We start from the raw sequence: 14994 nt of genomic DNA, 5'->3' as shown, positions 1-14994 counted from the left end.
TGGCTCTTTTTAGACTTGAGGCTCAATGTCTTGCCCTTTTTGTGAGGGGTATCCAGAAAAGGTAGACCATGTCTTTACGGTTTGTGGTTTCTCGACCGAGGTGTGCAGTAAGGTGGCTTCGTGGGGTCATCTACCTCCAATATATGCTTTTACATTTAAAAATCTCCAAACCATTCACAAGCACACGACCGGCTAGTTTAGCCAGAAGGGTGGTTCAATCGGTGATGATCTTGACGAGTTGGGCCATTTTGTATGCTCTTGAACAAAAAATTTAATGGTACCATAAATGATTTTTTGGTTTTCTTAAAAAATAGGTTTTTCTTACTAAGAGAGTGCACACCTTCCAAAAGTAAAAGAATCTCCTTTTCACTTATTACAAAGGAATCCACACTTTAAATGATGGCCATAAATATATATCAAAAGAGAGTTCATAATGATAAAATGGTTCATGAAATTAATTAAAAGTTGATGCTCAATATATGCATGTTCCAAAAGTTCTACATAGTAGTTAAGCTTTCTGTATCAACCAGAAACTACACGACAAAAGTTTCGTGAGGTTTAGGATTAGCCTAACAACATAATATACAACACACAACAACTTACTGTATTGATCAAGTCGACGCCTCTGTTGCCACCCGCATTCTCTTTGGACCTTTTTCGTCACTCTGATTACCTGCACCTGCAATCTTGCTGCTTTCTTTAGCCTCAATTGAACACCTCTTGTATGGTTTGAATCCTGTATGACGATGACTCAATCTGGTTCGGTCCAACTCACTAATGTTGATCATGTTCGGTTGACCCTTCTCGGCTACTGTATGAATATCAGAAAAGCTTTGTGGCAGTACTTTTCTGGTGAAGAGTGCTTGAAAAGCAAGTCGCCCCTGTAAGTCAACACATAAGCATATACATGTTAATATGATAAAAATTATAGGTGGCAATCATGACCAGTTCAACAAAGAATTGGTTGATTTGGGTCACCTTAAATTATAAAATTTTACTTAAAAAGGGTCAAACGGGTTAGAAACCGAAAGTTTTGGTCACTGGTTTGTATTAATCACTCAGTTTTCAGTTAATTGGTTTTGGTTAATCGGTTTATGACATGGTTCTGGTTCGGTTTCAGGTCAATTAACCAACTCATCTGATTTGTTTGATGTTGCTGATGTCGGTTATTGCATGCTTAACCGAAACCAACAGCAAACGATCAGTTAATCCAAGCCCTGATAATTGAACCATCATTTTATGTCAGTTATCAATGAGCAAGTTGGTTTGTCGGAACCTGTTTTGGCTTGGCTCAATTTCGGTCAAAACCTGTTTACTTGAACCAAATTGAAAATCTTTTAAACAACCCATTTTGAACGGAACGCATGCGTTATGACCCAAACTCGCATTCCCCCCCCCCCCCAAAAAAAAAAAAAAGTTTGCCAGGCTCTTGGTTTAAAAGGGCGCGCCTCAGGCGTGAGGCGCTCAAGGCGTTTTTGAAAATGCCTTATTTTACGTAAGGCGAGAAAATACAAGAGGTGCCTTGAGGCAGCGCATTAGCGGGTGAGGTGTGAAGCGTTTGAGGCAGCGCCTCATGTGATGCAGTCTAAATTAGATTGAAAATGTAATTGTTTGGGTCCATCTGCTTAAAATATTAGCGCTGGGCTCATCCATAAAACATTACCCAGCCGTATTATATATATTTATCACTCTATCTTTAATTCAAACCACTCTTTAATTTTCATATTCAAAGTTTATCTTCTCCAAATGTCAACCTTCTAGACGTTTCAAGTTTATCTTCTCCTCAGTTATTACTCCCATCTTTTAAATCGGTTCAAACTCACCTAATTATTACACATATGTTTATGACTCAAGAGGTATTTTTCTTCATTATTACTTTTTACTATACCTTTTACTTTTTACTCTAAGAAATAAAGTGTTTTGCAATATCTAAGTATGTTTTTATAACGTTTAACCTATGTATTAAGTATTCATGTTTAGTTTTACAAATATGTTTTATCTTTATGATTGATTTTCAAGTAAAATATGTCATGTATAATTAATTTTTATATTGAGCGACTCATATACGTGAAGCTCTTGCTTCGCGCCTAGCGCTTCGGATTTTTGAACCAAAACGCCTCGCCTCGCCTAACGCTTTTTTTAAACCAAGGCCAGGCTTAATAAAAACATAGACATTGACATGAATAAAAATGACTTGCCTCTTCGGAGACCTCCTTCCAAGACTCGTTAGGTGTTATGGTGTTTCTACCCCTACGGGAAATAGGCTCTTTAACATCTTCTACTTTAGTTTCTTCCGTTTCTTTCCCGTCCTTCTCTAAAACATTTGTGTCAATTTCACTGCTGGAAGTGGTGTTAGAACCACATGATGACCGGTCAACTTGTTTTCCAATACCAGTCAACTTGCTTGAATCCTCCACGGGTGCGGTTTCATTCGTATCAACTGGAATTACTTCAATGTTTAAATTTTTTTCAGAGTCCTCTGATGAAGACAGATCATCAGCCGATTCAATCTTATGTGCATCCATCTTCTCTTCACGCAAAACACCTTCTGAAGGAGCCTTATTGACCAAATTTCCATCTCCTAGTGTCCCAAATGCACAAGAATAGCCGCCTTGGTAAAAAGGAGTACAAACAGGAAGCAGACCATGAGCCGACCACCACGCGGTTGCAGCTGCTACTGTTGCAGCAGCAATGGCTGTCATGCTAGGGTTCAAATGATCTCTAGAATAAGAATCTGTAGACGAAGCTTCCGGATGCCAAAATTTAGCAGCATAGCTTGCTGCTGCATGGGCTGCAGGATTCTGTAACAGAGATGAAACAATGAGGCTAGGGATTGTAGATGAAACATGGAGAAACGATCTGTAACTGTCTTGATTATCACTAAACGGGGCGAAATAAGGATGGAAGGTAGCATTATTATGATGGCCAATAGTTTCAGATGTTGCTGATACGTTAACTGACAGGTTAGCGTGTTCATAAAGTTGTTCCAAATTATTAGCATTTGATTCATGAAGTGGTGGTTCTGTGGGGATGCTAGTTTTTATCATGATTTCTTGATTCAAATCTACAACTTGCACAGGAACGTGCCTCGGGCACGTTCGCACACCCTGTATATCATGTGAGCTCTCAAATAATGAGCTAGTAGAAGAAATGTTTGTGTGCCTAATGTCATCTTGATCTGGTTTTTGATGCTTTTTGGTTTCATTGGTGATGGAAGATTCATTCGGTATGGAATTTTCGTTTTCTAACAATGGAGCTTCTTCAACAGTAACATTTTGAACTTCCTCACTTGTTTTCTGGTATGGATATAAACCGAATGAAGAAAAACATAAGTACATGCATACAGTAAGTTAATATATGCATAAAAGCTATATACCTCAGTGGGAGGTTTTGCCTCCAGGTCTAATGATTGTAGAGAAGAAACTAAAGTTTGTTTCTCGTCTTTTTGTGCCACCTGTGTATGACTTTTGGGGTCGGGTTTTCTAGGATAAGGATAATTCGGTTTCCTTTTAGGGCGTGGAGGAGGAATTTCCACATCAAGAGCTTGGCTTATTGGAATTCCATTAGCAATAGCCTCCTTTTCCAACTATAACAATAATAAGGAACATATATTAAACAAAACCCATATTAACTGACACGTATACGACACAATTTTCAATACACACGTATACATACATGTATACACATGTACACACACATATATAGGGTTAGGGACTAGGGGTGTAAACAAGCTGAGCTACTCAAGAGTGGATCGCTAAAGCTCGAATCGAGTTTAAAAATTATTATATATAAAATTATGATAAAATAACTAAATAATATATAGTATGTTACATATTAAAAATTATAATAGAGAAACATATATTAAAGTTAACTAAAAATGCATATAAGTTAACTAACAAATGATAAACAAGTTGAGCTTTATAATATAGCTCGAAACGAGCTGAGCTTACTAGGGTCGGCTGTTTACACCCCTAGAAGTGATAACATGGAAGAGATGAGGGGAGGGGGGATAACGGGATATGTGACTCTATCCTTCCTTCTGACCCTTTTTTTTTGAATCATTCCTTCCTAATCCTTCATAAACTAATTTTTTTATATACATCCTAAACTACCCAATTTTTAAGTAGCATAATTGTATTCTTTAACTGCTGTTGGATAAACAACTTTCAACATCTTGAGCAAATAATATATGGCAATGGGTAAGAAAAAGATCTTTTAAACACAGCAATTTTAAAAGCAGAACATAAATTAAAATAAGTGAAATCTGTTATGTTGTATTTGAGACAAATCTCATGATAAACTGATGACTACGCGAAAGAAAGCAATGACCTTTGTAAAGAACTTCTGCGCATGACTTCTGATTTGCACTGCTGTCTTCGTTCCTATGTGTTCTGCAATTAAAGGTAGTAATACATACATAAGATAAATATCATCATCATCATCCAAAGATGGTAAGACTCCAGGTAAAACAAAAGCATCAATCAAAAACCCTAGGTACTTTCTATCCGTTGCCAAGCTCGCCCATATAGTTTCAAAGCTTCTAAAAAACGATTATGCTCGTCTTCCGTCCATCGTTCACGTTGTTTCGTTATCGTATACGGTTTTCTTGTCTGTAACAAATTTAATTCAATTACCATAACATAACATAACATAACATCTATGGCTGTAAACGAACCGAACATTTGGCGAACAGGTCGGCGGGAAGTTCATTTAATAAATGAACAAACACGAACAAGATATTTTGTTTGTTTAGTTAAATGAAAGAACATGAACAGAGCTCGCGTACATTCATTTGCATTCGTGAGCGTTCTGTAATGTGTTCATTTATGTTCGTTTTGTTTATGTTCGCTAGTGAAAGGTTTGTTGTATATTTTTATAATATTTTATTTGTAATAACCAACCTAACATTTAAATTTTATTATTCTATTGTTTATGTTCAGTTTGTTTCGTTAACGGTTTGTTTTATAAAGTCTTGCTTCAACTGACAACAAATCTAACTGGTGTTTCGTTGATTTTTAGAGTAAAACCGAAGATTGGGGGATGATTATGTATTTATGTATATGATTATTATTATCTAAAGTGTTTAATTTTAATTTAATTAAGGTGATTATGTCTAATGTTATGGATTAAGAATATTGCTCTTTTTTTTTCTTAAACAGTATATGTTCGTTTGCGTTCGTGAACAACTTCAATTCCTTAACAAACGAACACAAACAAGATTTTCCGTTCAGTTAGCGTTCCTGAACCGTTCGTGAACAAGTTTAATTTTAAGCGAACGAACATGAGCAAGGCTTTGTTCAGTTCGGTTCGGCTCAATTCGTTTACAGACAAATAACATAACTTTGAAACAAAATCATAAATAATAACCAACCTTAATGTTAAGTGTCTCCCCGGAGGCCAAGGAGTTGGAATCCATCTATCTAACAACCTTGTTTCATCCCTCTTATCTTCCAATTCCAACCACCAAATCAAATAAACCTAATAATAAGCTAACACTAGTGCAAAATAACAATAACTGTAACAAACCCCATAAGTATTAATTAATTAACTAACTGGGTTTACTTAAAATTGAACCTGAAACAGTAGAATCCTAACCACCAAAACCAGCTTCACATATTAGATCCAAAACCTTTAAAAGATATTATTATCAATTATTACAAACCCTAGATAGATATAGAAACTGAAGCAGTAAAGAATACATACTTGTCATGAGTTGAAGTTGTGATCAGTATGTACAAGATTCATTAGAGGGCACAAATCTGGTGGATCAATGAATGAATGGAGAAAACAAGGGTGAATCTGAGCCACAAGTTTTGATTTTTTATTATTTGGAAAAATAAATTAGAGGTTGGCATCGATTGGAGAGAGTGACAAGTGGCGTGATCCTAGTGGTGGGACTTGCACTTTATGTTTTGGTGTTTAGTTTGGTCGTACAATTGGATCAAATCTCAGCCACAAGTCTTTCGGATGCTACTAGACGCCTCGTGTTCTTTATTCATTTTCATTTTCATTTTCATTTTAATTTTAATCCAAAAGAAAAAAATATATCGCACTGTCCAAATGTCCAATCAAATGATAATTTAATGGGATTACGGTATTGATCCTTTTATTTTCAAAAGTTGCATTTCAAGGCTGCCAAGTTTTAAAATAGTTTTTAAATTGATTCTAAATGTTCATAAGTTAAAATGGTTCCTTTTTATAACAAAAAAGTGATATGATTATAAAAGTTAAGAGTACTTGTTCAATTTACACATTGGCTTTCAAGTTCGAAACCCGAATGAATTGCTAAATGCTAAATCGTCAATAAAACCGACCAGTGAACCAAAGTGTTTAGATAGTTATTACTGACTGCTTCGTTTAGAACAGTTCAATAGACATTTACCATATTCGCAAATCCTTGAATACTTGTTGTGTAGAAAGCTAGGTGAATGGATGCAACAAAAATGGTGACACACAAACCTATTCAATAAGACAATAATTTTTGGTAAAAATATTTTTGAAACCTTAACTTTATATGTAGCCCTCTATTGTGTTTAACTGTATAACGTGTTCTCCTTAATATGTGGCAGTGTCAAATCTACTGGGGTGTCCCCTCTTGTCGGGCTTAGGGACACCGGTTTGTTGTTAGGCAGGCCGTGTTAAAGGTAGAAGCAGAAAAATTGCTAAGCACGAGAAGGCGTGTGTGGAGAATCAACACGCCTTCATTCCTTTTTTGCTTTTGATACATTTGGGTCTCTTGCTCCCGATGCTGCTACGTTTCTAAAAAGAGTTCAGCGGGTCGTGCACAGTAACTCAACGACGCCAAAGAACGATAATTTTATTTTCAGTAGGATCGGTTTTGCCATTCAAAAGAGGGTGGCGGCGCAGCTTGTTGCCCGCTTACCTGCCTCTTTATTGTAATTGGATCCTTTTATTTGAAATGACAAGTCTACCAAAAAAATAAATTTTAATATGAAATAATAAACTTATCAATATTGAAAACAATGACACATCCAGTAGCGTAGTAAATATTTATTATGTTGATTATAATATATTAAATTGGTACTGTACTATAAGATGTCTTCATTAAACTGAGTTTTGCGTGATCGTTATTTGAGATATAAGTGGGCTGGGTTACATCAAAAAAAAGTAGTAGAAATATTAATTCCTACCCTACAATATTAATCGAATCATTGTTGCATGATTTTCTTTTATGCGGAGCTTCGGTTTCCCAACTCGTGTCGGCAAGTTTCATGAATATATTAATTGTTTTCCATTTGAAGATCTTGAATACAACTTGTTACAATTTTGTACATATAAATCATATAGTTTCTACTTTCTATATCTGAATTTGGGCTGAAGCCCAAGCAGCATCACAGTAGGCCCAAGTGTATTTGTTTTATTTATTCTGTCTTCTTTTTAAGTTTTTAGGATCGCTAAAAATGAAAAATATAAACGTCGAGCTCTTTTTGCCCAAAATTATTCCAATAACCTGGACCATAAAAAACAACAAATATTTTCAGGCTTTGGTTTTATTCAACACATCAAATTATATTTCAAATACTGAACTTTAAATTCCATTTACAGTGTTCACTACTGATTATTTTATCTTATTGTTCTTTTTCTTCTAAAATTTATTTCTAATAAACTTTGTTGAATGGGTTAGGGTCTGCCTAAAAACTGGCCGTCTAAGTTCGAGCTAGTACGAGTCATGGAAATGAACAGGTTCAGGTCCATCAAACCGAATTAATTAGCACTCCAGTAAATAAAATTATGCTAGTAAACATGCCTTAGGTATGAAAATAAAAGGTCTTCATTTTGCTACTTGTACCAAAAACTGTAGAAGGTGAACACTTTTGTACCAAATTTTGCAACGAATAGAATAAAAAATAAATGAACATGAAAATAAATAAAGATATCAAAAGCATTGGAGTCCAAAATTACAAGTGGCGATGGAGTCAAAATCCAAGTTTTGGGAATAAACCTTAGCAACAATGATTTTGTTCAAATAAGCATTACACCATAAATAGACATAAGCAAGATTGTCTCTAGAGAAAGTAAACTCAAAGCAGAGCAATTTAGACTAAAGTTGGACAAAAAACATATTGATGAAAATGACTCTTAAGTTATTTGAAAAAACAAACATATTTGTGGTTAGTTGTTTTGCTTTGTAACAATAAAGTTTGAAAAGACCCCGAATTATTGTTTTGTTTTAAGCCTCCTACAAGGTTAGGCCGCATAAGTAATAGAGTAATAAACATTACACAAAGAACAAATGAATACAAAACAAATGCAAAGTAGTAATACTAGAGGGACTGATATTATATACATACATAAAAAACAAAGTTTGTTGTCACAAGGTTTTGAATGCTATTGTTTTGGCCTTTAAAATAATTATTTTCAATCATAATTCAATCTACCTATTTGGTTTAATGACTTTGGTTGACTTTTATAACTCTCTTGATCATGTTTGTCCAAGTTCAAGTCTTAACGTTAACAACTTAATTTTTTTTTGTTAGTTATCATGTCTTGTAGTAGGTTTTATTATTGGTTTTTTTGTCATGTAAGTTTTATTTCTTTTTCATATTGTTTTGTTTAACTATACGATAATCTAACAAAATTATTTTTTATGTTTGGTTCTCGTACATGTAATGAACCTAATAAATACCAATGGAATTTGCATCGGCTCGTCGTCGTAATGTCCGGGGTTTTGTTTTAAAAATGTTATCTTGACGGAACTATTTTTTTGTTTTAAATTTGATTGGTGATACCGATCAAATTTGTGTCAACTCGCCGCTGCAGCAACCATGTTTTACTAACCGAATAAACGTTGTTTTTAAATATGTTCCCCCTCAAAATCGAACGTGTAAGTTTCATTTCATCTGGCTAAAGTAGGTCAAATAAAGAAAAAAAAGAAAAAGAAAGGAGTTCTCGCTTTCAGGTTCTAGAAAACTCCAAAAAGATATACTCCTTACTCAAGTTTCCGGTAAAGATCAAGCAAAACTTTATTGTTTTTGTCTTCCTTATTCTTTTTATTTAGGATTTATGAATTATTCATTCAGTTATGACATAAATGAAATGTGAAATTTTTGAGTGTATACTTCCTCTTGAAAGATGAATTTCGTAATTCCTAATAAAAGAGGGCACCTTGAAATTCATAAGGAATGTACTTATGTATGTCCTGTTTCATTCAATCTTTTAGGTCCCGACTTCACCTCGACGGTTATATGTCATAAGAATCACTAATACTCCAGATGTTTACTAACTTGTGTTTAATGTTATCTCGGTACGAACCTAACCGATAACAACAGATTTTTGTTGCCGCCCCCGTAAACTCGGCGGGTTTTCACCTAGTTACCTTTTAAAAAACCCTTAAACCCTAGAAACCCTCCTCCGTCGTCACGATGCACCATCTCCGGCACCACCACCGGCGATTACACCCTCTTACTATCTCCTTCGCCGCCATCCACCACAAACCCCATAACCCACCACCGCCAAAACCCCCAAAACCACCGCAAAAGTCTGCCACATTCACACTCCATGACCACACGTGGGACGATCCGCACAGCTGGATGTCGAGCCTGAACGATAAAGTGGCGATGCGTCACATGGATGTGTACGTTGAGCAAGAAGAGAAGTATGCTGAAGCTGTTTTAAACGACACCGTTCGCCTTCAGTCCAAGCTTCAATCGGAGATGGCGTCTCGAATGTCGTCTCACCTTTCCACTCCACCATTCCGCTGGGGTCCCTGGTAAATCTTTTTTATTCCTTGGGTTCGGGTTTAGTGTAAACGGGTTCGGCTCAATTTTCGGGCTCAAACCGAAAATTGAACTCATTTGGTATTTTATTTTATGCCAATATTTTGTAAAATTTAGAAGAGAATTTGACATAAGATTTTATAATAAAAATTGTAACTTTAAAGTATTAATTTGTGAAAACTAAATAAAAAAAGTAAAATAATTCGGGTTCGTATTTATGGCAACCACTTGTGTTGTCTTTGGGTTTAAATGTCAAACATGATTTTCAGGTTGTGTCGGGTAGGACAAACTAGTGGCTAGTGTACACCAAATATTAGCTTAGCTTAGTGTATATTTGTTGCTTGACTGTTTTAATCACAGTTGGGGGTGTTCAAAAACCATCCAAACCGAGCTAAATCTGCCGGTTTAGGAGTGAACGGGTTTAGTTTACGGTTTGGAAAACCGAGTTTAATGGCTCGGTGTATGGTTTTGAATGAACCGTCAAAACTGAACTGGCAGGAATTCTAAAGAAAAGTTGATTTTATAAAAAAATATATTTTTTTCGTGTATGGTAATCAACCAATTATAATATGTATAGATTGTTAATTTAACCAACTATGCTATTAATGTTTTATTTTCACTTTATTCTTGTGAACCTTTTTACACTATTTAAAAGGTATAGATTTAAAAAAAAAATCTTGCATTTTACTTAACTTTTGAAGATCGAATGGTACGATTCCGTGCTAAAAAGCCCGGACCAAACCGGCAAACTGTCAAAACCAGACTGGACTGGGAACACCCCTATTCGCAGTATCACAATGTTCTTTCATTTTGTATATTTGTGTTCAGACAAAATCGGACTCTTTTCTTTTATGTGTTGGTTAGATTTTGTTTTTGAAATGGAATCATATTAGTTTTTCTTTTGCAATTTGGAGGTGGAATTCAGGTTGTATTATAGGAGAGTTGAGGAAGCGAAACAATACCCTGTACTTTGTAGAAGATTAGCTGGTCTTAATGATGAGTTCATTTCACACAAAAGTCCAACTGCTGGATTTGATTTCACTTCTGGTAAGAGAATTGAACAGAAGCTTATTGATTATAATCAAGAAGCAGAAAGATTTGGAGGTAACTGCAATTTCATATTGTTTCGGACTTTCAACTCGTCTTTATGGTTTATTAGTTATTAGTCTCGGTTTAACGTTGGAAAACGTTACTTAATAGGTTATGCATATGAGGAGTTATCAGAAGTTTCACCTGATCATAGATATATAGCATACACTATGTATGACAAGGACAATGATTTCTTCAAATTATGCATTCGGGACTTGAATTTGGGCTTGCTTTGTAGTAAGCCACAAGCCGATTGGGTTTGTAATGTGGCGTGGGCGAAAGGGGGCCAAGCGCTGCTATATGTTGTCACTGATCAAAACAAGAAGCCTTACAGGTTGGCTTATTATATTTATGTTAAAATGATTGTTAATTTATTATGTATAATGTATATAAGCATGACCCTTTTTTCTTTATTATGTGATTTAGATTATATTGTAGCATGCTCGGATCCAAGGATGAAGATGTGATGCTCTTAGAAGAACCAGGAGAAAACGTGCATATTAACATTAGACATACTAAAGATTTTAACTTTGTGACTGTAAATATATCTTCAACCACATATTCAAAGGTACTCTGAACTCTCTTTTCAAGTCTTTGTTGACTTTTGTTTGTGCACATGTCATTCTTTCAACAAGCAGCTGAAGTGCAATTGTTTTTTAGGTCTATCTGATTAATGCAGCAGATCCTTTATCTGGTTTGACACTCGTGTGGGAGTGTGAGGCGTGTGCACATTGCATTATTGAACATCATCAAGGCTATCTTTATCTTTTCACCAATGCTGACAGATGCGGGCAGTCTGTGGATTTTCATTATCTTCTTCGTAGCCCTCTGCACAATTATGGTCCTAGAAAGTGGGAGGTTAGTGTCAGATGGATGAGTTATACTAAAGGTGGCAAACTAGACGGGTTGGGTAAGGGTCAAAATGGGTAATGTTTATTATGGGTAGAAATGTGTCGGTTTGTCTTGACCCAAAACATTGTTTGTTCTGAAATTTACCTTTTTTATTTTTCTTAAATAATTAGTGTTTTAAACGTATAATGTATATATGTGTGAACCCTCGGGTGGGCAAAAGTGAAATTGCACTAATTTTGATGTTATTTTACTAATCTCGTGAAAATAACGTTAAAAGTGGCGGAAGGTTAATCAGGCATCATGTGGTGGTGTTGATAGCCGAAAGACAAGGGTACATGCACCAATCGGCCGGTGTCCCGATGATCGAGTGCTATGTGTCTTATGTCCAAGGCTTGATGCAAAATTATTATCGAGCCGGGGATCTCACCGGAAGCAGCCTCTCTATCCCTATGGGGTAGAGGTAAGGTTGTCTACATCTTACCCTCCTCAAACCCTTCCATAGCTTTGCTATTGGTAGGATATAATGAGTACGATGATGATGATGATGAGTGTTTTAAACGTATGATTACAAAAGATTGACTTTTTGATTGAAATGATTTAGGATATTTTATGCACTAAAACTAAGAGTCTGTGGCTTTCGACCTGTTAATTCATTTATTTTAAAGCTACTTTTTCATTTGACCCAAGATAGAAACATAATCTAAGTTGATCCATTATATATATGGAAAATCGTTTACATGAATGGTAGGCTTTAGGTTTTTTTCCCAAAGTTTTAATCACCCATTATACTATGAATAACATACATCTTAAACCCATTTTATTTTAATTTTTCTCTAATAAATTTTCTATGTTATTTTTTAATAAAATTTTAAATCACATCTATGTTTTTCTCAACATTCCGATATAAATTGTATTAAAAACGAAGTAGTACTCAATAAGTATTTTTTGGTATCATAAACTCGACACACATGCTTTGATAGGTCAGATTGTAGATATACATCACCATGTTTGATTCATTTTCTCAATATTCTGACAAAATTAAATAAAAGAAGTTGTACTCAAAATAAAGTATTTTTCGATACCCTAAATGGCTTTCGCGCGTGCTTTGATAGGTCAGATTGTTGATATACATGTACAAAATTTTCCCACCACATTGTTTTGCCTTGTGGCACAGAAAAAAAACTTACTAGTTTGTAATAAATAGCAAGTCAACCTTGCTACCTCTTAAGCAACACAAATGTGCCGTTTTTTTGTGAATATCTTTCACATTGTTCATGTATTTGAACTTGAGGTGGTTTGGTGTGTAATTGTATTTTCTTTCTTTTTACGTTTTGGTTGTAGAATGTATTTATTGATGACAAAGACTTCATCATCGAGGATGTTGACTTTAGTAACTCGCATTTGGTACTTATCATTCGAGAGGGTGGAAGATATAGACTTTGTTCAGTTGCACTGCCTATGACTAGCAGTAAGGTATTTATGCTCCAAAAACGTTCTTTTATAGATTTGAATGTTTGATGATAATTGATATTTCATAATATGTTTTCTTATTTACTCTGTGTGTAACAGGATGCAGTTCATCTCAAAGACTTATATCCCAATTTTCTACCTCTTCCAGAATCTGTTTCCCAGATCTCACCTGGAACAAATTATGACTTTTATTCATCAATCATGCGGTTTACAATTTCATCACCTGTGGTATGTCATTGTTAGTTTGTTACTCCTAGCTGAAAGCATGAATTAAAAGTTAAAACACAACTATGATGCTTTCCTAGTCTTTTTTCAGATGCCTGATGCAGTGGTTGATTATGATTTATCAAGCGGTAAGTGGGAAATTATTCAACAACATAAATTGCTTCATGAAAGGACCCGTGTTTTGTATGGTACAGTTTCTTCTGGTGTGAATATACAAGTCAACAATAGTGAAGCCAATGCAGAAAATAATAACCCTTGGAATGATCTTTCTGAGTTTTATGCTTGTGAAGAACACGAAGTTATTTCTACCGATGGAGTTACCGTTCCTTTAACTGTCGTTTATTCCCATAAGCGAAGAAAAAACGGTCAAAATCCCGGGTTACTTCACGGGCACGGTGCTTATGGTGAATTACTAGACAAAAGATGGCGTAGCGAGTTAAAAAGCCTTCTCGACCGCGGTTGGGTTATTGCATATTCTGATGTTCGGTTCGTGTTACATGGTTTACTCATATTAATATAAAATATAGATCACATTTTTTATGTTTTGCTTCTTAGGGGTGGAGGTGGTAGAGGAAAGAAATGGCATGAAGACGGTCAACGCACTAAAAAACGTAATTCTGTCAACGATTATATTTCGTGTGCAAAGTTTCTTGTTGAAAACCAGATCGTGCACGAAAACAAACTTGCGGGTTGGGGATATAGTGCCGGAGGACTTTTAGTTGCTTCGACTATTAATATCCGTCCAGATTTATTTCGTGCTGTTATTCTAAAGGTACATCATTGAATGCACACTTTAATGTTTCATTAGATGCATGTTTACAACAAACAGTCACTTTTTAAGGTTAAATTGTTTTGTGTTTTATTAGGTTCCGTTTTTGGACCCGGTGAACACTCTTTTCAGCCCCATTTTACCACTTACTCCTGTTGACTATGAAGAGTTTGGGTACCCTGGAGACAAAGAAGATTTTGAAGCCATTAGAGAATATTCTCCTTATGAGAATATTCAAAAGGGTGTTCTTTATCCAGCTGTTTTGGTCACCTCATCTTTCAATACAAGGTTAAATTTCAACATAAGAAAATTTGTTGGTTTTTTTTTATAATGATATTAACTCTTTTAAAAACATAAATTATTTTCTTTTGTTTTCAGATTTGGAGTATGGGAGGCCACAAAATGGGTCGCACGTGTACGTGACCGCACTATTTATAATCCAGATCATCCTCTAGTTCTCAATTTAACAACGGATATAGTTGAAGAAAACAGATATTTACAGTGTAAAGAGTCTGCATTGGAGGCTGCTTTTCTCTTGAAGATGATAGATTCCTAGATAATGTTTCTATTGGAGGTCAATTTTGTATGTACATTCTAGTGTTATGGTTTTGCTTTACAAAAAGTTGTGAAAGCTTTATGATGAGTTGGTCAACTCAACTTTGTCACCATGTAAAAGCTGCTTTTTTAAGCCAGTGTACTATAACCATAAAAATAAAAGGTTGTCAAACATGTCTCCATTAGTTTTTTGTTTTCACTTTGTACCATTCTTTTTAACCCATAGTGCGTGTTGTATTGAGATAAGTACATAATTATCAATTATTTTAATTGACTAATCATTAAAGAAACATACCT

General features: G+C 35.1%; 2 protein-coding genes across 3 annotated transcripts; one reads left to right on the top strand and one right to left on the bottom strand.

The window, feature by feature from the left end:
• Positions 1-454: 454 nt before the first annotated feature.
• LOC143595673 (protein LATE ELONGATED HYPOCOTYL-like) lies at positions 455-5813 on the bottom strand. Its single transcript, XM_077074637.1, has 8 exons — positions 5700-5813; positions 5575-5629; positions 5372-5495; positions 4499-4610; positions 4330-4391; positions 3377-3586; positions 2199-3296; positions 455-881 (listed from the first exon to the last, which is right to left on the bottom strand). The coding sequence occupies exons 3-8, from the start codon at positions 5414-5416 to the stop codon at positions 612-614; spliced, it is 1797 nt and encodes a 598-aa protein (XP_076930752.1). The 5' UTR covers positions 5417-5495; positions 5575-5629; positions 5700-5813; the 3' UTR covers positions 455-611.
• Positions 5814-9383: 3570 nt separating this feature from the next.
• LOC143595657 (uncharacterized) lies at positions 9384-14888 on the top strand. Of its 2 annotated transcripts, none has more exons than XM_077074625.1 (11): positions 9384-9730; positions 10663-10841; positions 10938-11160; positions 11253-11394; positions 11487-11684; positions 13020-13151; positions 13248-13376; positions 13465-13859; positions 13929-14145; positions 14240-14430; positions 14521-14888. In XM_077074625.1, exons 1-11 carry the CDS (start codon positions 9384-9386, stop codon positions 14696-14698), a joined length of 2331 nt encoding a protein of 776 aa, XP_076930740.1. In that variant the 3' UTR covers positions 14699-14888. The 2 variants fall into 2 exon arrangements, with proteins under 2 accessions (XP_076930740.1, XP_076930747.1); XM_077074632.1 differs by having other exon boundaries at positions 9405-9730; positions 11265-11394.
• The last annotated feature ends 106 nt before the right edge of the window (positions 14889-14994 follow it).

This window comes from Bidens hawaiensis, unplaced genomic scaffold (genome assembly GCF_021521415.1).
Source record: "Bidens hawaiensis isolate Kalapana, Puna unplaced genomic scaffold, B.hawaiensis_p1.1 tig00001721_1, whole genome shotgun sequence".
Classification (NCBI taxonomy): domain Eukaryota; kingdom Viridiplantae; phylum Streptophyta; class Magnoliopsida; order Asterales; family Asteraceae; genus Bidens; species Bidens hawaiensis.
The sequence above is the reverse complement of the archived record's forward strand: the minus strand, read 5'-3'. Positions and strand labels throughout refer to the sequence as shown.